The sequence below is a fragment of the Ananas comosus genome, unplaced genomic scaffold (assembly GCF_001540865.1).
Source record: "Ananas comosus cultivar F153 unplaced genomic scaffold, ASM154086v1, whole genome shotgun sequence".
NCBI lineage: Eukaryota > Viridiplantae > Streptophyta > Magnoliopsida > Poales > Bromeliaceae > Ananas > Ananas comosus.
Window position 1 is genome coordinate 1 of NW_017891024.1, and position 27,155 is coordinate 27,155.

Below are 27,155 nucleotides of genomic sequence, written 5' to 3' on the forward strand. Positions count from 1 at the left end.
TTGATCGAAACAGGGAGTCATCGAGTTGCATAATTATTTAACGAGCGTGTACGAGGAGCGTGACGCTCGGACTACTCTACTCACAATGGTGCAGGCTCTGAATCATGCTAAGCATGGCGTCGACATCGTCTCAGGCACCAGGGTAATTTCATTAAACACACAGGAGATTATCACCTCAACAACAACAACAACAACAACAACAACAAAAAGGAAAAAGATAAGAATAAATGATTTTGAATATTTTCATGTTGTGAATCTTAACTTCGGTTTCCGAATTATCTTTCGATAGGTAAGAACACACTTTGCGAGGCCCAATTGGAAAGAAGTTTTCACCAGAATAGCTTCGAAGCATCCGAATTCGACCGTAGGTAATGAATGCACTTCAACAACAAACCGCGAACTTCTTCTAAATGCAAGCTTACTACAAATAACTTTACAGTACTACAATCATCTGAAATTTCGAAACTTTCGACACATGCAGGGGTGTTTTATTGTGGCGCGCCGACGCTAGCGAAAGAACTGAGAGGATTATCGCACGAGATGAGTCACAGAACATCGACGCGGTTCCACTTCCACAAGGAGTACTTCTAATTGCCGCAGGAGGTGATAGAGGATAAAGGAAAAAGAATCAAAAAATAGAAAAGAAAGACAAAATTTTGCATACTTGTTTAAAAGTAATAGAAGGTAAACAACCCTCATCCTCTACATTTGTAAATGTACATACTACAAAGTAGAGAGGGAATTAGCAAAATGAGTTAACAAAATGGAGGGGGCTCAAAGCTCTCTCAATCATCAATTTTCATAGCTATACATGTACAAATCATTATTATTAATTATTAATAATAAGAAATCAGAGGTAACTAATATGAATATATAATTACTTTGTTTCCTTTCATCTTTTCTGTTGTAATTGAAACTCTTTGATGTATCTGCTTGCCATTTACAGAGATGATAAACTAAAAGAGGGTAATTTCCATACAGGTCTCTAAAATTTTCAAATAATATTTTTTTTTACAAAATTCACTTTTCATCTTTTACTTAAGTTCCTGATTTTTTAGTTTTTCTTCCATAAGAGCCTCTGTTTAGGAACTTTCGAAAAAATCGATTCGTCGTAAACAATTTTAATTTTTCTCCTCATGTTCTTAGATTTTACTGAAAGATGCTCATTCAATAAATCAGAGACTTATAAAAAAGGACAAAAATAAACAATATTTAAATAAAATAATCCTTTGTGACTAAACTTTAGATAAGAGACAAATTAAAGAGGTTTCTTTCAAGAAAAGTTGGTGTACAAATAAATAAAGCTGAGAAGATGAAGCAATTAGCTCACTCACCACACATTGCTTGCCACATTTGTGTTATGATGTGTTCACAATTGCTGTTAAGGAAAGGAATGGTTTGAATGAGTATAAACTGATCATTCTATAGCTGTTTGAAATTGAGATGTTTCTTATCCTTTATTTTTTTTTCTGAAAAAAAGGGAGATGCTTCTTGGGTATGGTAATATCAAATTTTGAATATCCATGCTTCCTCTCAAAATTTCTTATTATTTTGACAAATTCTTATATAGAAAAATAATCTTTTCGATGTATATCTATTGCTATCTTAATTCCTCTGAGAAAGTCTTCATTTAATGCTCAAAAAATTTTCGGTGGAAAAAAAAGTTTTATGTTCTATAGTGTTTGGTTTCTAGAAAAAAAAAGTTATTTTTCATCAATATTTGTTTGGTTGAAACTAAAAAAAATTAAAATAGATATCACCAAACTCATTGTAATAAATTTTTTTTTTTTTGATATTTTATTTACAAACTTCATTTAGTCGATCCGTAGACGGGTCAGATTAATCATTGCCAGTAGTGAGTTTACTAGCAAAATTTATGGTAAAAAGGTCATCATAAATGTTAATTTTCATTTTATTACGAGTAACTCCTTTTAGATGATGAGATCAGAGAAAGTCTACTACAGCTACATTACATCATTAATGTCTAGCGGAAACTTCTTTTCTTTTTGCCCTCACAAAACAAAGCAAAGCCAAAAATAAAAATAGAAATAAAAATAGCACACCATCGTTTGGTTTAATTGGTGCAGTAAATATTAAATAATGCAACCACAGAGAACTGCTAATAATATACACTTATAAAAGAAAAGACAATAATAATCAGTGGCATCGTTCGTCCCTAGAGCAAGTGGTAAAGGACTTGGTGGTTGGTATCCGAGACCCAAGTTCGAATCCTAATTGATTCACATTCTCAGCTAAGTTTATTTCTAAATTAAATAAACGAAGCGGGTAGCGTGCTATCTATCTCTAAAAAATGGCAAAATTGTCATTAAACTGATGAAATATATTTATAAATATACATATTTATAGAGATACAGTAGAATGCTTATAGTGATGTGGCATCTGAAATGGTGAATGATATTCTTAAACTTCACCAAATGCTACTTGAAGATCATTTGTCTAATATTCAAATAAAGTTCAAAATTGACATAATGTTGAAAAAATTACGAAATTTAATTTTTAGAGTGCTCAAATAAACAAAACAGATTTAACTACAACCATCGTCGAACATCGATTTGAATATTCCATAGCCAAAACAACAAAGAAGTAAACAATTTAGTTTACTTTGACTCGTATCAACACATACCATCAATATATAAACATTTATTTAATTTAATAATATAATAGTTACTAAATCTCTCTAGAACGAGTGTGAAATTCCCGTTCTGCCCCTCCACCTCCGCTGCGGCAACGGCGTTAACTCGCCGTCTCCGTCCCACAACCTCACGACGCTCCCGTTAATCACCGTCAGGTCCTGGTAACGGTACCACCCGAGATCGGAGATCCCCCTCCTCCCGTCGCCGTTAACCTCCCACCCCAACCCCACTCCCACTAACGGTGCCGTCACCTCCCCGTCGACGCCCACGTGCTCCTCCTCCTCCTCCTCCTCCTCCTCGCCGTAGCTCGCGTCGACGCCGTAGTACGCCGTGAATCGCTCCTTGGGCGCGGCGCAGGATCGGATCCGACTCGGCTCGGTCGGCGTCGTATCTGCTCGGAGGGGGGTGCTCGTCTCCGGCTCCGGCGACGGCGCCGGTGCGGAGAGGGGGGAGGAGGCGTCGGATCGGGATCCGACGGCCCTGATGCGCCAGATGCCCACGGCTGCGGCGGCGACGGCGAGCCACGTGGCGGCGGCGGGGAGGGAGTTGAAGCGGAGCGCGATCGCCTCGAACGGGAGCTCGAGAAGCTCCATTTTCACGAATATAAATAAATAAATAATTATATAAAGAGATTAAAAATTGGCAAAAAAAAAAAAAAATGAAGGGATTTGATGTAATGGGAAGGAGAGGAGATTGCTGGTGCAATGTATGTATACAACAGAGGGCGTGAAAATGTCTGGAGACACCCCTGAACTACAGGTTCCTTTGAAATGGACCCCCCAACTTTTTATAATTAACCCCCCTTAATTTTTAATTTTTTTGAACAAAACTGAAGTTTTGATTAAAAGCAGTATTCAAACTTTTAATTTATTATAATACTTTTGCTCATAGTTAAGTTGTATGGTATATTTTAATTCGCTCGGTAATGTGATAGAATTGAACTAATTAAATTGAACTGTAGGACTTGATTATAATAATAATTTAAAATATTCGAGGTAGAATCGCACTAAATTTGAGTTTGGAGCCTTATATTAGCAAATAAAGTTAAACTAATTTGTAAAAATTTTTAACTCAAAATTAGAAATTTATACAGGTTTTAATTAAAGGGAGAAAGAAAATAGCTAAAGGCTATATTTCAAAGAGCGCTATAGCTAAGGGGGATATTCGTACATTTCTTTTGCCTTTGATGAATTGGGGGAAGGGGGAAGGAATGTGGGCCGTTGGATCGGAGGAGGGGGCGGATGGGATGATGCCCGGAATCGGGGAGGGAGATACCGCGGAAGATTCCCGACTCCCGAGGGAGAGTCACGTGAGAAACGCCGTGGCTGAGATGGGCGACACGTTGACGGTCAGGATCGCTGGGACGGATATTCAGCGGCTGGGATCGCCCGTCTATTTGTCCGGTGCACCGTAGACCGTAGGTACTCCTACACGCGTTGTTGGTTGGTCCACGCCAGCAGTAGACGTCCCGCACCCGCTTTGATCCGCTCCGAATAGAGGCGGGCGACTTATTTTAAAATTAAAAAAATAATAATAATGCTAAACGGTGTTTGGCTAGTATTTTTACCGAGTAGGGTTGCTGTGCTACTAGGAGCACAGTAATTTTTATACTCCTAACTTTCTAAGGACCCATTAAGTTTAATAAGTGGTTAGAATAAAAAATATATATATATATTGAAGAGAAATTCAAGAAAAGGAGAAATTGAGACACTCGATTTCTCTCTAATATCTCTTCCCCCTCTAATTCTAACCACCCATCAAATTTGATGGGTGGTTAAAAAGATAAGAGCACAAGGACTGCTGTACTACAAATAGCACTGTAGCCCTGCTCTATTTTTACTATATTATTGTAAAATACTATAAAGTAATAAAATTATCAAAATGATGTTAGGGTAATTAGCCTAGTTTCATTTGCCAAAAAATAATCAAATTTATTAAATTTGGTGAAATCACCGATCGATTTGATAAAATTCTCAGTTTTTTGGACTAAAATTACTTTAAAGAAGTTGATAGATAGAGCCATTTCAAAATGAGTTATAGTCGAGTTATAGATAGTCATATTTTACTTAACGTGAATGCAGGGAGGGAGAGAGAGAGAGAGAGAGAGAGAGAGGGGGGGGGAACACCTCTGCGTTTCTAGAACAGCATCATAGGTGGAGGTTCTGCTTTTGGGCTTCGGGCCACAGTTACCGGTGGCCGGCTATCTCAACATTCCTGCAGTCGAAAGCCCGGTTTGGCCCAACACGTACATGATTCCTAAGGGCCAACCAAAAGGGAACTCATTCACATTGCTTAATAAGTAAGATATCCGATTACGGTAGAGCATCATGTAGCAATAAAGAGTAAAGAGAAATGCACTGCCTGTATATAAATTACAAGCAGTTTGGTCGTAAATCTCACCTCCAGAGGTTGTCTTTGCTACTCGGGCTCGGTCTCCATGTCTCATTCTCCTTCTCATTCATCCTCCTCTCAATCTATTCACTGTCCGGTAGAGACGTCGGCGGCGTGGGTAATGGATAAGCTGAGCGGATCGCACCGGTTCGAGATCAACAGTTACTCGCAAGCCACAAAATTAGTAGGCAATGGGGATTACATCAAATCCGCCATTTTCTATGTCGGCGGGCACGCCTGGACCATCAGATACTATCCGCACAACTATCCGAACAACTACATGGATAGCGAGACGTACGTCGGGCTTTTTGTTGAGCTTGCCAGTGATGCCACGAACGTCAGGGCGCTCTACAACCTCGAGCTACTGGACCAGAACAGAGATTCGGTATCGCGGGCTCAAGCAGGTCCGGTGACTTTCGCTTACGGGGGCCAATATCACGGCAATTCTTGCTTCGTAAAAGTGGCATCGCTGATTCTCAAAGACGACTGCCTGACAGTCCGATGCACAGTCACTGTTCTGAAAGAGCCGCGTGCAGTAGAATCCAAGATTCCCATGATTCCCTCCATCACGGCTCCGCCCTCTGACTTGCATCAGCATCTCGAACAGCTCTTGGAGAGCGGAGAGGGGGCAGACGTAACCTTTGAAGTCTGCGGGACGACTTTTGGAGCACATAGATGCGTGCTTGCTGCGCGGTCGCCGGTCTTCAAGGCCCAACTCTTCGGCCAAATGAAGGAAAAGAACATGCAGTGCATAAAGATAGAAGAAATGGATGACGCGGTATTCAAGGCTTTACTTCATTTCATCTATTCGGACTCGGTGCCGCCCGAGATGGAAGAGCCGCAGAACAGTTCTTCCACTGTGATGGCTCAGCATCTGCTTTCTGCTGCCGACAGGTACGAGTTGAAAAGGCTGAAGTTAATATGTGAAGAAAAGTTATGCCAGAATATAGATGTAGAGACAGTTGCGACTACCTTGGCTTTGGCTGAACAGCACTTCTGTGACCGGCTCAAAGCTGCTTGCCTCGAATTCATTGCCTCTCCAGAAAAGCTGATTGCTGTCGCACTTACTGGCGGGTTCGACCACCTGAAGAAAAGTTGCCCTTACGTGCTGAAGGAGCTCCTAGAGAAGTTTGGTTTCCTCTCTGTCAAAGAAGCTTGAGGAGAAAAAAAGCATGAGATCTTATTAGTTGGTCTCAATATATAAATAAGCTTGAAGAACAGCAGTTATGGTACTCAGAGTGTGTTGTTGTTTGCTTTTATACTTTCAGTTTGCCCTGTTTAATTAGAATTGCTTGTTGTCTGTGTTTAGATATCATTTTGTCAAAGCCTTGTTTTGATATCATTAGTATTGCTTGTTTCAAACGCAAATTTTATGTGATTAGATGTAGTGGCGGATGGAGTTTCTGTTCTTGTCCTTGTTTGTAAGCTTGCTATATGCCTGTTCTTGTTGCGGAATGGCATCTTTTTAAAAAAAAAAAAAAAAAAAAAAAAAAAAAAAAATGAAGTATAGAAAAGTTTTCAAGAATTTAACAGTATCTTGAATAACACTGTGTACAAGGTAAATAACAGATCAATCCAGCAAGAGTTTGCAGTGAGCATAAAACTTTATATAACTAGGAATAATAATAATATGCATGCTCAAGGTAGATAACAGATCAATCCTATGATATCTAGGGATAAACTTAAAAACTTGATATACGATTCCCGCAGTTTAGTGCATCACTTGGATGTCCTGTGATAACTATCAGATGACCTTATTATGGCAACAAGATAGTGTTACAAATCTCCACACTGACACCTTTTAAAAGTTAATAAGCAAAGTTATGTTCTTCAAGTAAGATAAATCATCTCACGGGTAGGTACAATGTATAATCCAGAAACATCTAGACAACTAGCCATACAATGAACTAAATAGCAAACTCATAAGTTGCAATTAAAAGAAAAAATAATTCCACAATGCGTAAGTTGTCAACGGAAATTTTGCTCTGACATGCAAACAGACCATTAAACGAAATATAAGTACCAAATTATAGCTGGACAAATCACAACACAATACTCCACAATATAAGCACACTTTTAACCACAAGCCTCCAGATTTGGTAAATCTATTTAGCATATAAGAGGACTTCTCATGGTAAATCAATTTATCTACTTAACTCTATTTATAGAGCAAGACACTAGCAAATACACCTTTAATTTTCACTTTACACACATGCATGCTGTAAATACACAATTTTTTCAAAATTGGATACCTCTTTCCACAACAGCACAAGCCCAAGTAGTATGTTTAATGAAAATCAAAACAGTTTTGAAGCTCATATCAAGCATTTAAAGAAGCCAATAGTTAAGACGAAGCGAAACAGCTCCACCGCATCATAGCCGTTTGCATTTAAGTAATAGACTACTAGTTTGAGGTAACATCAATTCAATTAATTCTTTTTAAGATAGTACATACCAATTCATTCGAGGAATTATTGTTTCCGGCAACTACCTCAAGACCGAGGAGAACTTCTACAGAAGGGACGACATGACTGAGGATTCATTTGTCTTCTCTCGTAGCTCATTCAAAACTGATGGGCAACTCAATCTCAGATGTTTGAATCCATCGGTTTGCATCATACCTACCAGATTTTCCGGTATGGTGGCAAATTCAAAGCACACAGTTCAAGCCTATGACAGTTATGCTGCTCCGCTAAGACTACGTTTGCTGCTTCGATTATTCAACATCAATTTCTTTGCACAACCTATCTTTGCATATTAGCTTCATTCTCTCCAACCCGTGTATCGGTATGCGGCATCAAGTGAATGCTGAGCCATTATAGTTGAAGCCCTATTTGCCCCTGTATCCTCGGGCAGCGAATCCTTGTATATGAATTGAAGCAAAGCCCTAAATACCAGGGTTTCTATGTCATCAATCTTTATGTGTTGCTGCACACTGTTCTCACTCATCAGGCCAAAAAATTGAGCCTTAAACACAGAGGATCGGGCAGCAAGCGACCATCGATGTGCTGCAAAAGTCTCCCCACCAACTTCAAAGACAACGTTGGTCCCTTCTTCTCTATCCAAGAGCTGGCTGAGATGCTCTTGTAAGTTGGAGGGTAGCAGCGCTACTGGAGGGCATGGTTCGTAGATTCAATCAGTACGCGAGCTTATGGAAGTAACATCACATACAATGATGAAGCTATCATCTTGAATATACCATGTCTGTAAATCAGCTCTTCTCATGAAGTGCATATGACCCGTTGATTCACGGTGTTTACTGAACGTGTCAAACGACCAGTGCGCTGCTGGGGTTGTCAAAGGCAGCATTCCACTCTTATCCAGCAGCCTGAGCTCCCAAAATACAGGCACGTCGTGGTCATTACTTTCAAGCAAAAGATAGACAGCTATGTACCAGTACTGGTAGAATAGTATCCTGATGGGTAGTATCAGATGGCCCGGCCGTATCCTCAGATGGTGAAAATACGAGAAGTGATACACTTACCATTGGCAAGATGCTTAATTAAAGTTTTCATTAATGTAAAGCAAGAAGATAACTCTCCTCAATAATAGCTACTATCGCCATATAAAGGAGAAATTGACAGAAGAAAGGATGATGAAGTTGTATAGATTTAAGCATCTAGAAAAGAGAACACAGAGAAACTAGTTGTCAGCCAAATAATTTAATTCAAAAATGCAGGAAATAAGGTAATCTGAACTTCAATCAGTCGATTGTAAAAGATTGCCATGAATATGAAGCACAAAATCTGAATCTTCTATACTGGTTAAAACACAATGAATATTTATTATTCTACCACAAAAAAATTTACTGAAGAGATAGTTTTAACCCATCCTAAAGATAATAAATAAAATAAAATAAAATAAAAGCTCCCATGGAAAAATTTGCTTCCCCTTTCTCCATTATCACTTATGAGCTCATATACTAATCATCAAACTTCCTAAGGAGAAGCTAATTCCAGTATACGAATTCCAATACATGTACAATATAACAAGTCTATCCAGACATTCTGCAATTCAACGAATTAACAAGATTGTCTGAACACCAACTATTTGTAATACAAACTTTATGCTCCGAAATTTAGTCGTGCAAACCTGGACCAAACAATTTCTACCAGCACGAGCCAGGACTCAGGAGTGCAACTTGAAATGTCATAACTATTTAAGCATAGAGTCACAGACACTTATCCGCAGTTTGAAATACCACACCAAAATAATCCAGAACCACCAACCCACAAAAGTTGTTGGAGAGAGCTATTTAATGCAACCAACTGAGTTGCTCACATAAATGACTTCCATAGTTCCATCTAATTACTATTTACCATTCTTAAAAGAATCGATGCACTAAAAAGACTAACATAATAAAATACAATACCAAGAAGCGACAACTCCGAGTTTTTAGCTTCTCACAGCGAGCAATTAAATTGGGAGAATAAATATTTCCACAGGATTCTACAAGCACATAAAAGCATTGATAGTGGGATTAAAGTGATAGGGCAATTACCGCAACTCACTCTCTATTCACACCCAAAATCAATCAATATCCTACGTCGATTACTTTACATACGCATGGAGTGTGCCTGGACGAAGAATTTTACTTGAAAATTATATGATTCCATGCCAAATTCTTAACTATTAAACCACACTGATATAACATTTTGAACTAAATTTTGCAACTTTACTACTCATCACAGTTAAGTACACTATACAAGAAAAGCACAATTGGGACCAAATGCTCTCACATTGGACTAAACCAAAAGAGCATATTATTTAAAGAAAAATTGCGACAAAAAGAAAAAAATAAAAAAAAAAACAAAGACAATAAGGAAGAAAAAAGATGAAATAGATTACAAAGAGAGATCTTTACGCATGATCCGCACGACGATCCGAAACCCCCTTTCACACGGGGGGAATGTTGGCAAAGGAGAAGCCTTTGTAACCCTTGTAGGCGTAATACGCGATCCTCGTGTAGTAGAACCCCGGTATGAAGAGCACCACGCCCAGGATCGCGAAAAACGCCCCTAATTACAACCGAAAAATCATCAAAAAAGTTTTTTTTTTGTTTTAATCCATGAAACCCTAACAACCTAGGGTTTTAGTGGGAAGGGGAAGGACGAACCGTGGGCGCGATCGCCGCCGACGTTGTTTGCGGCCATGAAGGAGCCGAGGACGACGCCGAGGGCGCCGAAGACGAGGAGGGCGACGGCGAGTGCGATCTCCTTGACGGGGGCGCGGTTGTGGACGACGTACGGGCCCTCCATCATGATGTCCTCGTCCGAGATCGAGAACGCGTGGTCCACGTACGCCATTGTCGACGCCGAGAGATCGAGAGCGCGAGGAGGGAGAGAGACGGGGAGGGATTAGGGTTTTGGGAGATCGAGAGGGAGATTTGAGGAGAGTATAATGAGGTGTTTGTGGAAATGTGTACACAGTGTATGTGAGCTCATTATTATCGTCGTACGCGGCGGAGAGAGAGAGAGAGAGAGAGGGGAGGTGATAAGCTCAACTAATGTTTTTAATCTGTGGGTGGGATTAAATGATTAATGAGTGATTAATCAAAGGTAATTAGAAGCTTAAGGGGACCAAAATTGTCCCCAACACTACCCCAAGTTAATTAAATTAGGTGGTTATAGGCTTAGTTTGGTATTGAGGTCTATTTAACGCTATTAGATAAAATGAAGTTGAGAAAAAAGCATATAGAGATATGCTTCTGCGTTCTCCGGTGGGACCGCAGAAAATATATCGTAACCGATTCATCGCGATATGCGGAACGCAATATTATATCGGAACGCAATATTACATACAAAAACAAACAGGATATTTTTACAACGTACTTTTTCACTGCATGTAACGCAATATCCTCGCAATCCCAAACGAAGCCATAGTAGGGTATTTCTGAGTAGGATTATAAGAGCCAAGTTCAACATTCTCAAAATAAATAAATAAAAATAATATATTTCATATTATGCATTATCTCTTACCATTAAATATTCCAGCGATTCGTTAATAAGTTAATAAAAGGACAATAAATTATGAACCAAGTAGTAAGATAGAAAAATTCAATCACATTACAAATTGAAAAAAAAAATTATTGGTAAATTATGATTTTCTCTTGCTAAGTATTTGATATATATTTTGTTAGTGTGTGCTTCACTTGATTTGCGGCCTGTACATTGTTCTCGGCCCAACTTGTAAAGGCTCAAACCTATTTTGAACATGGGCTAAACCCCCATAATTGTTACATCATCCAAGGTCACAACTTTTGGGCCTATTATGGGCCCATTTGGAGGAGTAAAAAGGAAGTTTTTGGGCTACTTAAGCCTACAAAATTTTTTAAAAATAAAAATAGATATTCAAAATTTGTATTTATAAAAATAGGTTGATAAAAATGGTGAATGATTCATTGCTTTTACATAATTTACATATTTTCTACATCCAAATTTCAAAAAAAAAAATGCATGGTATTAAGCACAAAATAATTTTAATCCTTTGAAGAAAGCGGTGAATGATTTACTGTATTTAGAAAGTAGTAATTTATTTACCGTATAGAATTAGTTTTGTAAATAAATTTTTAAGAGGACTACTTTTATAATTATAATATTTTTTAAGTCTGTTAATAAGAAAAATTTAGTAAATGGGCTAAAATGTATGGATAGTCCCCAAACTATCATGATATTGTAATGTGTTCTTATACTTTTCACTTGAATACCTTTATTTTTATACTTTCATAATTATTGTACTTTGGTTTCTGTCCAAATGGTCAAAATTTAAACTAAATGGATGCTTTGAAAGCAATGTACAAAAACAGATTAAAAAAAACAAAAAAACAAAAAGAGCATTTACACCTTTTAGGACACATCAATAACTAGAGGCCTTAATCCCTTTGACTAGTTATTAAAAACCAAAGTTAAAATCCAGCTGAAGAATCATAAGTTAATAATTAATGCTTTAAACTAAAAGTTAATATTTTGTTTAAACATTTGGTTGGAAAGAACTATTAGAATAGAATAATGTACATCTTATTTCTGCTACAAAAGAGAACCCAAATTCACATCTCACATTATATTTTATGGCTGGGTCAAAGTATATATTTGTAAGCAAGGCTGATTCCCACACTATATATATATATATACTTTTTGTATACTTAGAATGAAGAAAAGGAAAGACTCATGATGAAGAATTTGAATGTAGAATTGAAGTCACCTAAAGAAGGGGTGATTTGGTCAAATTGAATCAATAAATAGTGATCACATTTAATACCAAGTACTAATCAACATCAAAATTAGCTCTGTTAGCACCATCACCTAATTTGGTCATAGTCGGTACGTTCGTTCAGCTCCGATCCTTTAATGTTACTTTACACCGACCTGGTCTTCCTCTTAAGCGATTCTAATCACAAGGCGCGGTACCTTTCGACGAGGATGAAATCTCTCTTCTTGATTCAATAAATCAAAATTCGAACGGATTTGATGAATCTGAACTGTTCATACGTATTAGTATCACTTTTTTCTTAAGAATGGTTTGGGTAAGCAATTTTTGTGTTCCTTCCTCTTGAGCAATTTTGATAGTGAGGTGAGATATCTTTATGAGAAGGATTGGTTGGGTGGGGCTCTCCTCTTGATAGAAAGATCTAAAGACCATAAATTAGGGGCCCTATGCACCTTTTGGCAGCTCACACCAGCATATCTTCTTAGATTTGTGGCATCCTGTGCCTTTAAGCAAATGGGACATTACAACTTAGAGAGAGAGAGAGAGAGAGAGAGAGAGAGAGAGAGAGAGAGATGTGCATGTGTTGTAAAAAGGTTGTGGTCAAAAGGTTAAAAGGTGGAGAGAGATCCATTGCTTTGCTACCAAGATAGAAACCACTAGTATTAGCTGAGTAATAGAAAGGGTTGGACCACAAATATTATTCATTCCTCCATGTATGGAGGGATTATTGCTTGGACTTGGTGCGTAGACCAACAAGAAAAGGGGGCAATTGCTTATATACCTTTGAAAAATTTTCGACTTTTTGATTTATTCCTCTTAGAAGGCTAATATTAAAAATATTTTTTTTACGTTCCAGATTATTTCAAATATATCCATAGAGTTAAATTCTGTTGGTGAACTGTCAGCAATAGCCGTTATCTATGTGAAATTACTATTTTTTCCTTTCACATATACCCTTCCACTATTACCAACTTTTCTTATTTGCTCTTAAGTTAGGAGCAAAAAAGTATTTTGATTTCTGGTCTTTTCAAATATACCTTTCTTTTATCACCAACTTTTTTTATTTGTCCTCAAGTCAAGGACAAAAAAGGTGTTTTAATTTTTTTTAAACTCTAGTAGACATTTTAACTCACGTTTAACCTGAGATAATTTAAGGGTGATAACTGTAGGGATACTTTTGAATAACGGAGGAACATATAATGAGTATATAGGAAATAAAAAAAGTTAAGAAATAATTAAATATTTTTAAAGTTTTGAGGAGTATATAGACAATTATTTTTTTTAAAAAAATTATTATATTTAGGACTTGTTTGGCCAAGCTGCTAGCGTAAGTGCGTCGACCCGCAGAAGCATCAGTTTGGACCCCAGCTTTGTAGCACATTTTCTTGCTTTCGTCCGGAGCTTGTGATGAGCGAGAGAGAGGAGCCAAGCAACATTAATTACGTGCTACATTTGGCTTCAAAAATATCTTTAGCTTAGCAGGTTTTACTATAGTAAAAAGGTGAAATAACTTCTTATTAAGTTTGTCACCGCAACAGGCATTTAAAAAATTCTTAATAAAATAGGTGTAAGTGTTCCTCAAACAATTCAATTCAAGCCATATTTCAGTAGAAGCAGGCACCAATCTGACTTTCATAGATCGATAATTTTTACTAAGTGCACAACTAGCGCAAAAAAAAGCTGCAATAAGAGAATCATCATATTCATGTAATAGTCACATAATTATATATAGTATATATAGTACTATATATATTATATAATTATAGAGTCCGGCCGAATGGCTATGATAGCAAATGAAGCATTTGGTGATTATCAAGTTTTCTGTCGTTGATTTTAGCTCTTTTTATGTATTTATCCGTTTCAGATTATATTATTCAACTAACCACCGCCTTCAATCATAGGGGGGTCAATTTCATTTTTAAGCCAACATCTTTTAATCCAAGGTTAGAAACTTTAATAGCACAAGTCATTTGTGCTATTAATAAGTATTCCAGCATAATATATATATATATATAGAGTCCGGCTGGGCGTACTATCAGATAGCACCATAGGATTTGGTGCTATCGAGTTTTTTCACAGTTAGATTTAACACTTTGATATTTTTATCCGTTAATTATACTAACTTAAGACCAAACTCATTCAACTCTAGGGGCTCACATTATCCTAATCACAAATTTTTCAATCAGGGCCTAAAAAATCAATAGCCACTCAATAGCTTGGTGCTATTCGATAGACTTTCCAGTCTCACATTACCTTGGGTTATTTTATATCCGCTAGATCAAGTCTACGGAGACTCGAGTCGTTTCGACGAATTAAAATTTTCATCATAGAAAACGGCAGAGCACAACAGCCCTACTCTATTTACGCTATCTATTATTAATATATTATATATATATTATGCGTAAGCGAAAAGTTTAATATAGTGCAAATTTTAAGTGCTATACATGTGTAATTCCTCTATAATAATATGAGAAAAATTACATCTTTCACTTTTAGCCTCTTCAAATGTACCAACATGTAAATATTAATTATAATAAAGAATATCACTGCTTCCTAACTTGGTGGTTGCCTAGTTGGCTTGATGGAGCTACCTAACCAAACAACGCAAAAAAAACATAATAATTTATCTCTTTAAACTAACTTGACATTGAATATTTGCTTTGGTGAATTTTCCACCAAATTTTAACCACATTTGTCAAATTGTGCACAACATTAATTAAATCATTCCAATGTTTTGAGATTTCAATGAATATTGCCCATTGCTAAATATGTTAATTTGTCGAGATAACGTTATGGAGAGAGAAATGTATAAGCGTCCCGCTTCGTTCTTTTTTTCAAATAAACTTATCTAGAAATATAAAGCAACTAGATTTTAAACTTGAGATCTTGTGCTGAGATAATATTATAATTAGGATGATAGTTTTACTATTCTGAATGGGTGTTATATAATTACCGTAGAGTTATTTTTTTGTTATGTCGGTAAAAGATGCATCTGTATCTGATCTGAATTTGATCTGTTTTTCTCTCGCTATTAATTTCGATCTGATCTAATCAAATAAGAAGGGGTTTAATTAAATCACCTCTTATCTAGGAGATGCTATAAGACTGTAATCAAATGACCAATTTAACAGGAAACAAAATAACATCAAATTTTGAAGATAAAATGTGCGGATTTACTCTTGCAGAATAATTATTCTTAATTTTTTTGTGATAAAGAAAAAATTCATGAAGAAAGAAATTCGTTGGTTCTGTATACACCTAATTTTATAATTCTGTAAATGAAAAACAATTCTAGTAAAAACTTGTATTGAAAAGAAAAAGAAATTTCTGGAAACCATTTTAATTGAGCAAGAGTAATTGAGATCGTCATCACAAAATTTAAAAAATGACATATATAAAACCATCTAAAATCATTATGATTTTGTTACAAATTTTAAAATTTTTGAATGTACGAGGCCACGATATATGAAGATTAATAGAGCAAAAAAAGAAGACATAATACATTAACATATATAATAAGGAAAAAAAATTCAGAGAATTTCAGATTAAAAAAAAAGATAAAATAAATGTGAATGTATAGAACAATTCCACCTCGCCATGATCAACCAAGCGCAATTTTATCCCCACAAAAATAAGAAAAAAAAAATTGCACATAGATCGCATTAAAAGCACCTGATCAAAATCACATAGTGCTCGATCTCTAAAATATATATCAATTATAATACGAAATTTATATGAATTTTCTCTCTATATATTTATATATAATCACTTCTATAACAAATGCTTCCCGAATACACACACAATTCCCCAATATATTATTCTAAAATCGAAAAAAAAACCCCAAAAAAAGCAAAAAAAAAAAAAAAAAAAAATTCGCCACGTGAAATATACCAAAAAGTTAGAAAAATTGGGGAGGAAACGGTGGATTAACCTGCTCGGATCCGCTTCTTCGGAGGGAGGGGGACGAAGATCGCGGCGAGATCGAGATCGTCGTCGGGGACGACGCGGAAGCGCCGCCTCGGCGGCAACGGCGACGGCGGCGACAACGACTGCGACCGGAGCCGCCGCTTCGGCGGTGGGAGGAGGAGCCTCCGCCGCGGCTTCACCGGGGGTTGCGGCGGCGACTTCGGGGCCTTGATCTTATACTCCTCCCCCTTCGGCGTCACGCACTCGTCGTCGTCGTCGTCGTCGTCGACGCCGCCATTGGAGGCTGCAGAGACTCGGATCTGCGGCGGAGGCAGGAGAATCGTGGCCGTCGATCTCGGAGCCCATCGTAGGATGAAGGATTATGCGGACGTGATCGGAGGAGGGGGGGGAAATTATGCGGGAGGAGGAAGCGCCAAAGGAGTTCGTTAATAAATAGTGGAATTGCGAAGGGGAATGGGGGAGAAAACGAGGTGGATTCGAATGTGAGGTTAAAAAAAAATTGTACGAGACCCCTCAACTGTAGCGTATTTAGAAATAGGCCCTTTTACTTTTAGCTTTTTTTTTTTCTTTAACGTGTTTTTATTTTACCACATTATAGTTAAGTGTACTTAATTACTCAGAAGTTTTATTTTATTTTAATTGAAAAATCTGTTGTAGTATAATGCTTGAACCACAAAGTGATAAGGTAAAAATGCGATAAATTACATTTACTCTATTATTTTACTAATAGTATTTTAGCTTTTAATTTTATATTATAGTTTAAATTAAGAAATTTGTTCTATTTGAAAGTCCTATTAGCTATTTATTTTTAGTTTATTTATTGAAAATGAATGAAGTTAGTGCTAAATTTATAAAATTTTAAGTTATTGACTAAATATTAGGTGAACCAAAAAATATTAAAAAATATAAAGCAAATTTGAGGAGACTATTTCAAAAATGGAAAGAATATTGGAGGAAAATAAATTTGGGAGGACTATTTCAGAATATTCCATAGCTGAAAGGGTCTTCATGCAAATTTTTACCTCGAATAATTGACAATTGTGCGACGAGCGACGGTCGAGAAAGGGCACCGCTACGGGTACACATAATTGTACCCCAACATGTTCCCCAACAGTGCATATTTTTTTTTTTAAGCCACAGAACAATCTTTCTACTGTAGAGTTTTCGATGGGGGACACTCGTAGCGGATCGTAGTACGGCAATAAACTTAAGTTGTCCTTTCCACGGGTGACGTGGCAGACCCGGTCCATGCAACATCTTGTAAATCCAACCGATTTCTACACAAAATGCCCTTGAATTTCACAAAAAATTTCGGTAATGCCACTCTCTGGTGGTTTCGCGCTATGACCGAATCTCCCGCCGAGAATAAACAATCACCATAGACCATGTGCGCCACATCATTTATAGACCACCAAAACAAATTATCCTTTTTTTTTTTTTTTCTCCACCTCTCTCTCCACATTTTATACAAATTAATGAAATCATAAACTAATTAATATTACGATAGTTTTTTTAAAATTATGGATTAATTGTGTATAATTTTGGGTGGTGTACAAAAAGAACGGCGAGCCCGGTCTAGAGAATAATTTTCCACTCCAGCGGAGGGGGTGAGCAAAGCTGTAGAGGCCACGTGGGGTGTGTTGGGTTGGAAGGGTTTTGTTAACTTTTTTTTATCCTTTTTTATTTTTTACAATTAGGATTAACTAATTATTAATTAATGTTCCCTTTCCTCTTTTAATATTTTAGTATATTATAGAATCCTAAATTTTATAAAAAAAAATTATTAAATGCCACTTAGATCATGTGGTCACCATGTGATGGTGATCAAATGGATGGCCATTACCCTCTTTTTCTCAAGCATCCAATGTTGTAACATTTAAGCTTATTAATTTAATTTGGATTTAAATCTCAAATAAATTGTATTTATTTAGAGAGCAAAAAATTAATTTACAGGAAGGTCCTTTTATTACTACTAGTTAAAGTACGCGTGCAACGCACAATTTGCACCAAAAAAAAAAAGAAACTTTAAAATATAATTTTATTTGTATATTTTGTAGAATTTGATTGTGTATATATAAAATATATATTTTATTTAGTTATAATCATTTAATTTGATATAGAAATAGAGGTACTTGTAGTAGATTAGAAAATTCAAAATTATTTAAGGTAAAACTTTTATTTGACTATAATAACCTATTTTGATAGAAAAATAAGAAGAATTATGGTAGATTAATTAAGTTTGATTTATTAAACTTTAAATTAATTTAAAAATTCAATTTGTATTGGTTGATTATTATAAAATTATTTTATAAATGGTTATTTTAAATATAACTTTGCTTTGAAAACATAAAAGGTATTTTTGAAAGAAAACTTGATAGACTCGAGAACTTTATTCGCTCTTTTATATATAGTACAGATAGATATTAATCTAGACCATTAAAGCGATATTCTTAAAAAATGGAAAACTCAAAAGGGACAAGCCAATTAATCGGTTCGGTGATCTGAATTAGAAACACAAACTAAGTAGCGAGCAACTAAAATATTCTTAAAGGGAGCTTCTCATGAAAATATTGCTCGTGTTAAGACTATTTCTGATATATCAGCTGTGAATTAATTAACTAAAATCGAACTAGAGCGAATACATATTATTTTACTTTTTGAGTGAAGGGAGAATAAACTTTACATGTTCATGTAAAAATCAAGTAAAACTAGCTATTGGTTTAACAAATCAATGTGGATGGAACAGAACATCTCAGGAAAGCTTATGCCAAAATTTAGGACCACTGAGAGTGAAGGTAGTAGTACCCTATGCACATTTTATTTTGCCTGCCACTGCTTTATTTTCCCTACTCAAATTGTTGAGACAATGAACTTTAGATCAATTAACCATGTCTATGTAAAAAAAAGAGAGGATGTCCTTTTCTTCTTTTGTTTTTTTGGGGTAGCTAAGTCGATTCTCTCAACCGATATCGATGATCGAGGTTTAGGTGGATCCGAGGCTTTTCGCTCCATCCAAAATATGAATTATTTCGTAGGGAAGAGATTTACATTACAAGGACGTGTTCTATTTTGATGTATGAACATATTTCGTCGTTGACAGGTATCGTAGGTATTTACGATTGCTTGCTACTTATGGCATTACAGGCATTTTCTTGAAGTAAAATAAAACATCTTTTGGGTGCGTGGAATAATATGTTCTAACAAATCATAACTAATAGCATCTCATAAGATATTAAAAATAAATCAATAAATTAAGTCCTAAGTTATGGCTTGTTCTTCAATTAGTTAGATATAATTGAAAGAAACACAAATATATATGTATCTTGGATTCTTCAAAGAATTAATAAGAATTAATTACCAAATGATTGCTATAAATAGTTAGTTAAATTGGATGATTTGGTCTATTCTATGCTTAGAGCAATATCTAATAATTGAACTAGTTTAGGAATTGCCTTTATGAAAGCATAGTTAACTTTTTATAATTAATCTTCAAGGACTATTGGAAATTAAGTAATTAACACAACTTAATTACAATACCTCACAAGCATTTTACCAAGTTTTAAAATGGTGATTTTGGTTGATTTTATGATAACCTTATGTTTTGAATAGCTATATCCTATGCATGAATTTTGCTGAACCATAAAATTAGGTGTATGTGGGTGAAGGGTCACTTATCAATTGTGAAAAAAATAAAAAAAAAGATGGTGTTTCTCCCAACAACCACCAACCTTTTTTTTTTTTGTTCTTTTATCAATAAACAATCACCAACTCTGAGAAGACATTTTATTCTCCTAATTGGCCTAGCTAGAGCTATTCTTTGCAATGGTACCTGGTCTCATTAATGTAAAGTTATTTAAGGAGAATTTGTAGTATAACCATTTTGATCTTATAAGGAAATAGCAACTTCACATTGAAACCATAATTAAGTAGGCATTGAAATTTTGTTGATCTACTTTTCTACTAGTTTCTTAAACATTTAGTTTATGTTTTTGAAATACAAAATTTGCGGTGGAAACTAGAGATAACAGTGGTTAAACTAACGACTCGGGCTAACCCAAAAGCTTAATATCCCACACATATCCTTGTATATTTGCAGTATACAACTATACATATGGGCCATTAATTATTCTTATTTGTGAATGATGTGAGACTTGTATTTGTAATATGTTAACTTTGATATATTGTAGATGTCACTAGCAGCGTAGCACGTGACATGAACCAAATGTGGTCAATAGTTTTATAATATCGAATCATAACAAAACTATTACTAGGTTAAGAAAAGTGTGAACCAATCTGCATCATTAACTGTATCACTTGGTGTGTTTGTTTGGGTGAAAGTGAGGGGGAAGTGGAGATGGGGGAGGTTGTTTACACCGTAAATTATCACTTCCGTTGTTTGTTTTGCCGTAATTTTATTACGGCCGAAAGTCGAGTTCACCCAAAATAGGGTAATTGACTTCGCTCTCCCACGGGGCAAAGTCAATTCCGATGAAGTGCAAAGAGGCAAGGGAACTTGTTGAATTTAGTTAGGTAATGCGATCAAATTTGGTTATGTAAATTTTAATATATTTTTTGTATAATTTGTAAATTTAGAAAATGATGAAAAATGAATTTGTTAAATGTTAATAATTTTTTAACTTTAGAATTTTATTTGTTGCATTATTATAATTTATATGCAAACAAATAATGTAATTTTTTAAAATTTTATTTTATAATTATACATATATATAATTATATTAATTTTTATTTATTATAATTTATTATTGACTAAGTTACAAAATAGACAATGATATCACTTCGGAGGTAAGTATACCAGGGGTGGAGAACTATATTTTTTACGTCATCTACTTCCTACCAAACAAACAACAGAACTTGCAGAACTGCACTTCCACAGTTAGAAACAAACAGCGGAAGTAAATTAATTTTCACTCCAACTCCACTTCAATCTAAAGTCCACTTCCACCCCAAATCTACTTACGTTGAAACAAACAAGCCCTAATAGTCGATCGAATTTACAAGAGCCACCAACTAGCTAGCGTACACCATAGTATTAATCAAAATAGTCAAAAATATATCTTTAAAGGCTCCGTTTGGTTCGGGGGATAAGTGGGGATAACGAAAGTTATCCCCACTATTCTGTCAAACGGGCTGATTGTTTACCGAGATATTTTATCCTGGTCAAACTTTGCTATTCCCGATTATTTCGAAATAGCAAGGGATTTGCTATTCCACTATTTGGTGGAATAGTGCTATTCCAATGCTTAATTTCATACTTAATTAAAATAATAAATTGAATTAAAACTAAATTATATAAATATTATATGTTATATATTATAATACATTATTTTTATTATAAAATTATTAATTGTACTATATTAATACATATTATTTATATTTAAATATTATAATAAATTTTTTTTATTAAATTTAAGTTTAAGTAGAATTTTTAAAAAAATTATAAATTTATTATAATAAATTACTTTTATTAATTGTTCCGACAGCAATTTTTATTTTAAAAATTTATAAATTAAAATTTTAATTTTTTAAAATTTGTAATTTATAATCTCAAAATTAAAGTTTATAATTTTAAATTATAAAATTTAAATTTTTGATATTTTAAATTTTTGAAATTTAAAATTTGATATTTTATATTTTTCAAATTTAAATTTGATCTTAAATTTAAAATTTGATATTTAAAATTTAAAATTTAAAATTTTGAATTTAAAAATTGAGATTTTAAATTTCAAATTCTAATTTCAAATTTTGAAATTTCAAAGTTAAAATTTTAAATTTAAAAATTTAAAAATTCAAATTCAAATATAATAAGAGGGTAAAATCATTATTTTTTATTTATAAAAACTCATTATCCTTTTTATTCCATCTTACCTAACCAAACGCTATTTTTTTTATTCCCAGAAATAATCCAATATTTATCCAAATGCAAAATTGATCTAATCCCCGCTTATAGCTCAATTTATACATATTCCTGGAATAGTCATTTTTTGCTTATCTCCGAACCAAACGATACCAAAGAGTTTACTCTAACACGAATGTTAACCTAGTATCTTGAGCTCTATAAGAAGCTTGAGTTGGTCCAAGTATCTTGAGCTCAGTTTGAGAGGATATGCTATACATATGCTGTATCCGGTAATTAACAGTATCTGCAAAAGTGAGCATCATTGGAGGAGTACAATGCAAGACAAGAAGCAATGATGGCAATGAGATGAGCCACACAAAGCAAACTACATATTAAAAAAAAAAAATTACTGTGAAGGAGAAGCAGAAGAAACAAACAAATTAAGCTGTATAAGAGCATCTGATCATATTACTTTCATGTGAAAAGTGCTTCTAAGGAACAAGATCCAATGCATGGACACTTCTCTAAGAAGGTAGTGGTGGCCTCTTTTGTTCATAATTATTATTGCCAGGCCTGTGGCTTTCCACATAGTATTCTCCACATCTTTGGATCTTATGCCTTTAAATAATACTACATGCATGCACCGTAAATCGCACCCTAAGACTATAGAATATCGTCTGAGTCAACTTTGTATATGTTGGAATTACTAGCCTGCTTGGATTATTCTTGTTTCGACGCTCTGGATATTCCACGTAGCTTTTGGATCTTCCACGTATCTGGCCTTCTTTCACGCCTACGCCTTTCATCACGATATGAATGCGTCGAATATGAATAAGATGCCAGTCGAATATGACGAATGCAAATCGAAGAGGGCTCCTCGAGTCCTCTTCTATATATATCCACACTCTAAAATTCCGAGAACGTAGGTGGAAATCCTAGAGAGAAAGAAGAGAAAGAAGAAGAGAGAAAATTCTATTTTTGGTTCTGTCTCTTACACCCAAAGAGAAATGGGTTATATATATATATAGATTATTAGGATCCCTCAAGATATCTTGAATCTCACATAGAGATTATAATAAAAATTAGCATTAAAATATTATATCTATAATAGATATTCTTTAGGAAATACGTTTCTTAACTAAAAAGAAATATGTAATCAATCTTTATCCTTAACATATTATGTGGATTGAGTTAAATTCGAACGGGCTAATTAATGTGGACACACCGCATGGCAACAGCATAAATGTCAGATATTTGACAAACCATAAGCTATCGAAAAATAAATTAGAGTCCGGCTGGGATACTATTGATAGCACCAAGCGTTTGGTAGTATCAAGTTTTCCGCCGTTAGATTTAACTCTTTGACTATTTTTATCCGTTAAATTATACTATTAAACCAATAACTTACTCTACCCTAGAGGCCCACATCATCTTAACCTTACATTTTTTCATCTACGGTGCTAGATAATATATTCCAGCCTAGTTCATATAAATTATGTACTTATTGATTGATTTAATGTAGAAAACTGACTCATAAACAGTAATAGTTTTAGGTATATTTTGGAGTTCGCAAAGCAATAACCTCTTGTATTATATAAAAACTCTAAATGAGATGGGGACAGTTAACATGTTCTTGGAGCTTTGTAAAGAACATGAATATGCTAAAGAAAAAGGGGAAATCAACTGACAAAGTCAAGTTACACAGCTAAGAAGCTATTTTATCCCTTTCCTAAGACTCTTTTACACACACATGGAGTGACATATATTAACTTACACAATGCTGCGCTTATTTCAAATTTATTCGAATTTGAATTTGTTATACACTATTAACACGGTTAAACCAAAAAACACTTTATATTGGCCGTAAAAATTATAAATTTCGAGGTTACTTAATCCATTGATAAAATAAGCTATTTTATAAAATCTCAAAATTTGGTATACTCTACCACCAAAAGTATAATATAATGGAAATACAAAGACCATATACTCACTAAACTGGACATAAATATTTTGGGTCGGAATCGACAAATGCAATCAGACCCGACCCGCTACTTCGACTAACCCGACCCACCAGGTCTGAGTTTTTGAGATGATCCGACACGAATACGGGTTATCGGTTTCTTTGGTTGGCTCGGCCTGATCCGGAATTGTCAATTTGGACCCAAAGAAAATTAAGGGCCGGCCTGGTCCGGCCAATTCATTTTGGGCCGGGTCTAAGCTTAGAAACATATATTAATAAACCGGACCGAGCCGGGCCCCAAAAGTAAACCGGCCCGGGTATTTCTCAGGCCTGTAGCATTCGTCTCCGTCGACCTCTCTCTCTCTCTCTCTCTCTCTCTCGCTCTCTCCGCCGAGGGGATTAGGGTTAGGGTTAGGGTTAGGGTTTCGATTTAGGGTTTTCGCGAGCTCCACGAGCTCCGTAGGAGATCCGTGAGAAATGGGGGACGACGCGAACCGATCGGTAATCACATGATCACATCTCCCATCTATCTCTGTCTCTCTATTTCTCTTGCTGGGTTCACCTTCTCTGACTAAGATTTGTTTCGATTTTAGGCGTTTATTGAGCTACAGGGGCGTTTGATTGAGGCAACTGGGAAGCTGAAGCAGGTTTGGATTAACTCCCTAAAATTTCCCCATTTCTATCAATTTTTTCTTCTATTTGCTTCTTAAAGTACGAATTTTTCCTATGTGGGACTTGGGTGTGAATTTGGATGTATATGGAGATCGAATGATTTGGGTCTCGCCCAAATTTGTTATATTTTGGGGCTAAACTGTTTATATGCTTCTATAAAGACAGTGTACTTTAGGGAAATTTAAGCTCCGAAATAAGTATCATTATGTATTGAGGTTCCATGAGTTGGGTCTCAGTTTATTCTTTATTTTTTTGTATTGATTTTTGGAATTAATAATGTAATTCTTGGTGTGAAATAGCTGCGACAATTAAAATCAGTGATAATTTGATAGGGCCAAAGTTGATTATATTCGGCAATCTATTGTGAAATTTATTTTTTTGGTCACATTTTTAATATAGTTTCTGTGGTTTGAGACTTTTATATGGTTGTCTCCATTATTTCATAAACATTGAGCCTGCGAAAGAGTATTTCTACTTTAACATCTGAAGTAAAATATTGTGTTCCACATAAATGAAATAAAAATAATAATAATCTCTTGCTAATGTTGAAATTTTTAGATTTTGAAGTTAGTAGAAACAGCGGCTACTATAGATAAATTCAAAATTGAAAGGTGACCAAAAAAAAAAAAAAAATTGTGTTAAATAATAATGACTTCCGGTAATAGACGTAGGATGGCGAGTTGTTTTGCAAGTGCTTATATGTTACCCTGATCACAGAATCCTTTAAATTCTCAGGTGCAGAATCAGATGCGTGCTAAGGAAGGTGAAAAGAAGCGTGCTTACCTAACGTTGGAGGAACTTCGCCAGTTACCGGATGATACAAACACATACAAGTCTATTGGTACGAAACAATCGCTTATTTATTTTTATAACTTGTCTATATTTAAATCCTTATCTTGAATGCACCACTTGTGTATTTCACATCTGTATAGAAAAGTGTTTATTCAGTCATAGAACTGCTTGTTTCGATAATAATCCACTCATTCTATGTAATGGGAAATTTAGAACCTCGATAATTGGCGTATCTGACACAACTATAACTACTCTACGGTTCTCCCATAGCAGTAATATATTCTAGTCAATATTGCGTAAGCAATTTGTCAATTTGCTTTTTTTAAAGGTTTAACAATGCTCTTTTTTCCTTCTCGCAGGCAAAGTGTGAGTCCTCTGAACCAAGAAGCTTTTCATGTTGGCAAAGCTATAACAGTTTGCCTTTCTCATGTTGCCGAATAGGATTAAGTAATCATCATATTGTTACTAACATCATTATATTTCCTCGCCTTAATGATGCTCAGGTTTGTTTTGGAGCCGAAGTCGCTCCTAGTAAATGAGCAGGAGCAAAAGCTTAAGGATAGTGAGAGTGCCATATCGTCCTTGCAGGTTTCTCTCGCTGCATTTAGCCTTTCTTTAATCGCGATTAGCTCTTTTACTGTGTTATGACACTATCGCTTTACTCCCTTTGGTCGGGTATCGGTTAGAGAATATAATACAGCATTCGTAGAAATAAAAAGAAGCTGAAACCGCCCTTTTTCTTCTCCAATCCTTTTCCTTTCCAAGAAGGGTAGTTTAAGCATTTTTTCGTATATCGGCTAAATGTAGTACTGTATTTTACATTAGATATCCGACTAATATATAGGTTTTTAGAGTTCAAGGGGAGCAAAGTAATAATCGCGACAAGTTCTGGTTGGTTTTTTCTGAATTTTTGCCGTTAATTGATCAAATGATGTATCAGACATCCAAGGAGTACTTAGAGAAGCAGTTGGCGGAGGTGGAAAACAACATACGCGAACTCCTGCAGCAAGATCCGGGTCTCGCACGTCAGATTATGTCGATGACGGTTATGTAATGTTCGGGGATTTGGAGCCTTTTTTTAAGCCAAATTTTCTTGTAACTCGCAGATTTTATGTAAGCATCAGGAACACCTGTATCAGAATATGTTCTATCTACTTAAATATTTGAAGGTTTTGGATATTAGATTGAGAGTACTTAGTGGGCTCTGATGGTGGTTTTTTTTTTCAATTTTATTATTCCATAAAAGGTCTATAATGACAAGCTTAATATTGTGTGCACCTACATGCTCATTTGCTTGAAGAGTTTGATACGATTAAATAAACAATTAGCTAATCTTAACATGCTTATTGGCTCAAGGAGCTCCTTCACACCATAAACTTGAGTGTTTTTGCGTGTACATATTAAAGAGTTATTGTATTTTGTTAAACTCTTTTTTTTTTCGCGTGTCGATTGAGATTTATTGCCTCACATCTGCAGCTTAGTTTATAATCTTAAGCTTAGTTTATAATCTTAATGAATGAAGTGGGTAAATAGTTATTTTTTTGTCAAAAAAATAAAAAAACAAAACAAAAATTTAGATTTTTTTAAAAAAATCAAAATATGTGTGGTTAATTGCCAAATTTTTCATAGCGCAGTACTTGGAATCTTGAGTTGCGATCAAGAGACCATTTGTTAAAAATCCGTACGAAAATTAAAA

General features: G+C 35.2%; 5 protein-coding genes across 5 annotated transcripts; 3 read left to right on the plus strand and 2 right to left on the minus strand.

Annotated features, from left to right (window-relative positions):
• Nucleotides 1-7: 7 nt before the first annotated feature.
• LOC109704560 (respiratory burst oxidase homolog protein E-like) lies at nt 8-895 on the plus strand (the record flags this gene model as incomplete). The annotated part of the gene is made up of 3 exons (XM_020225306.1): nt 8-142; nt 290-368; nt 482-895. Coding segments are annotated over 3 exons (324 nt in total), but the record flags the coding sequence as incomplete, so codon positions are not given.
• Nucleotides 896-2,492: 1,597 nt separating this feature from the next.
• Nucleotides 2,493-3,959, minus strand: LOC109704562 (the record flags this gene model as incomplete). The annotated part of the gene is made up of 2 exons (XM_020225308.1): nt 2,493-3,241; nt 3,825-3,959. Coding segments are annotated over 2 exons (678 nt in total), but the record flags the coding sequence as incomplete, so codon positions are not given.
• Nucleotides 3,960-5,032: 1,073 nt separating this feature from the next.
• Nucleotides 5,033-6,455, plus strand: LOC109704558 (BTB/POZ and MATH domain-containing protein 1-like). Its single transcript, XM_020225304.1, has one exon. The coding sequence runs from the start codon at nt 5,092-5,094 to the stop codon at nt 6,202-6,204; it is 1,113 nt and encodes a 370-aa protein (XP_020080893.1). The 5' UTR covers nt 5,033-5,091; the 3' UTR covers nt 6,205-6,455.
• A 3,238-nt stretch (nt 6,456-9,693) lies between these two features.
• On the minus strand, nt 9,694-10,538 carry LOC109704559 (transmembrane protein 230-like). The gene is made up of 2 exons (XM_020225305.1): nt 10,162-10,538; nt 9,694-10,063 (listed from the first exon to the last, which is right to left on the minus strand). Exons 1-2 carry the CDS (start codon nt 10,349-10,351, stop codon nt 9,942-9,944), a joined length of 312 nt encoding a protein of 103 aa, XP_020080894.1. The 5' UTR covers nt 10,352-10,538; the 3' UTR covers nt 9,694-9,941.
• Nucleotides 10,539-24,335: 13,797 nt separating this feature from the next.
• Nucleotides 24,336-26,686, plus strand: LOC109704557 (prefoldin subunit 1-like). The gene is made up of 6 exons (XM_020225303.1): nt 24,336-24,496; nt 24,589-24,642; nt 25,403-25,508; nt 25,819-25,825; nt 25,963-26,047; nt 26,400-26,686. The coding sequence occupies exons 1-6, from the start codon at nt 24,473-24,475 to the stop codon at nt 26,511-26,513; spliced, it is 390 nt and encodes a 129-aa protein (XP_020080892.1). The 5' UTR covers nt 24,336-24,472; the 3' UTR covers nt 26,514-26,686.
• The last annotated feature ends 469 nt before the right edge of the window (nt 26,687-27,155 follow it).

What these genes read in the sequence shown, in the direction of transcription:
- LOC109704558 (XM_020225304.1), top strand. Translation starts at nt 5,092, where the DNA reads ATGTCTCATTCTCCTTCTCATTCATCCTCCTCTCAATCTATTCACTGT.
- LOC109704557 (XM_020225303.1), top strand. Translation starts at nt 24,473, where the DNA reads ATGGGGGACGACGCGAACCGATCG. An exon ending in GGGACGACGCGAACCGATCG is followed by an intron (nt 24,497 to 24,588) that starts GTAATCACATGA and finishes TTTCGATTTTAG; the next exon opens with GCGTTTATTGAGCTACAGGG. An exon ending in GTGCCATATCGTCCTTGCAG is followed by an intron (nt 26,048 to 26,399) that starts GTTTCTCTCGCT and finishes ATGATGTATCAG; the next exon opens with ACATCCAAGGAGTACTTAGA.
- LOC109704559 (XM_020225305.1), bottom strand. Translation starts at nt 10,351, where the DNA reads ATGGCGTACGTGGACCACGCGTTCTCGATCTCGGACGAGGACATCATG. An exon ending in CGGCGGCGATCGCGCCCACG is followed by an intron (nt 10,064 to 10,161) that starts GTTCGTCCTTCC and finishes GGTTGTAATTAG; the next exon opens with GGGCGTTTTTCGCGATCCTG.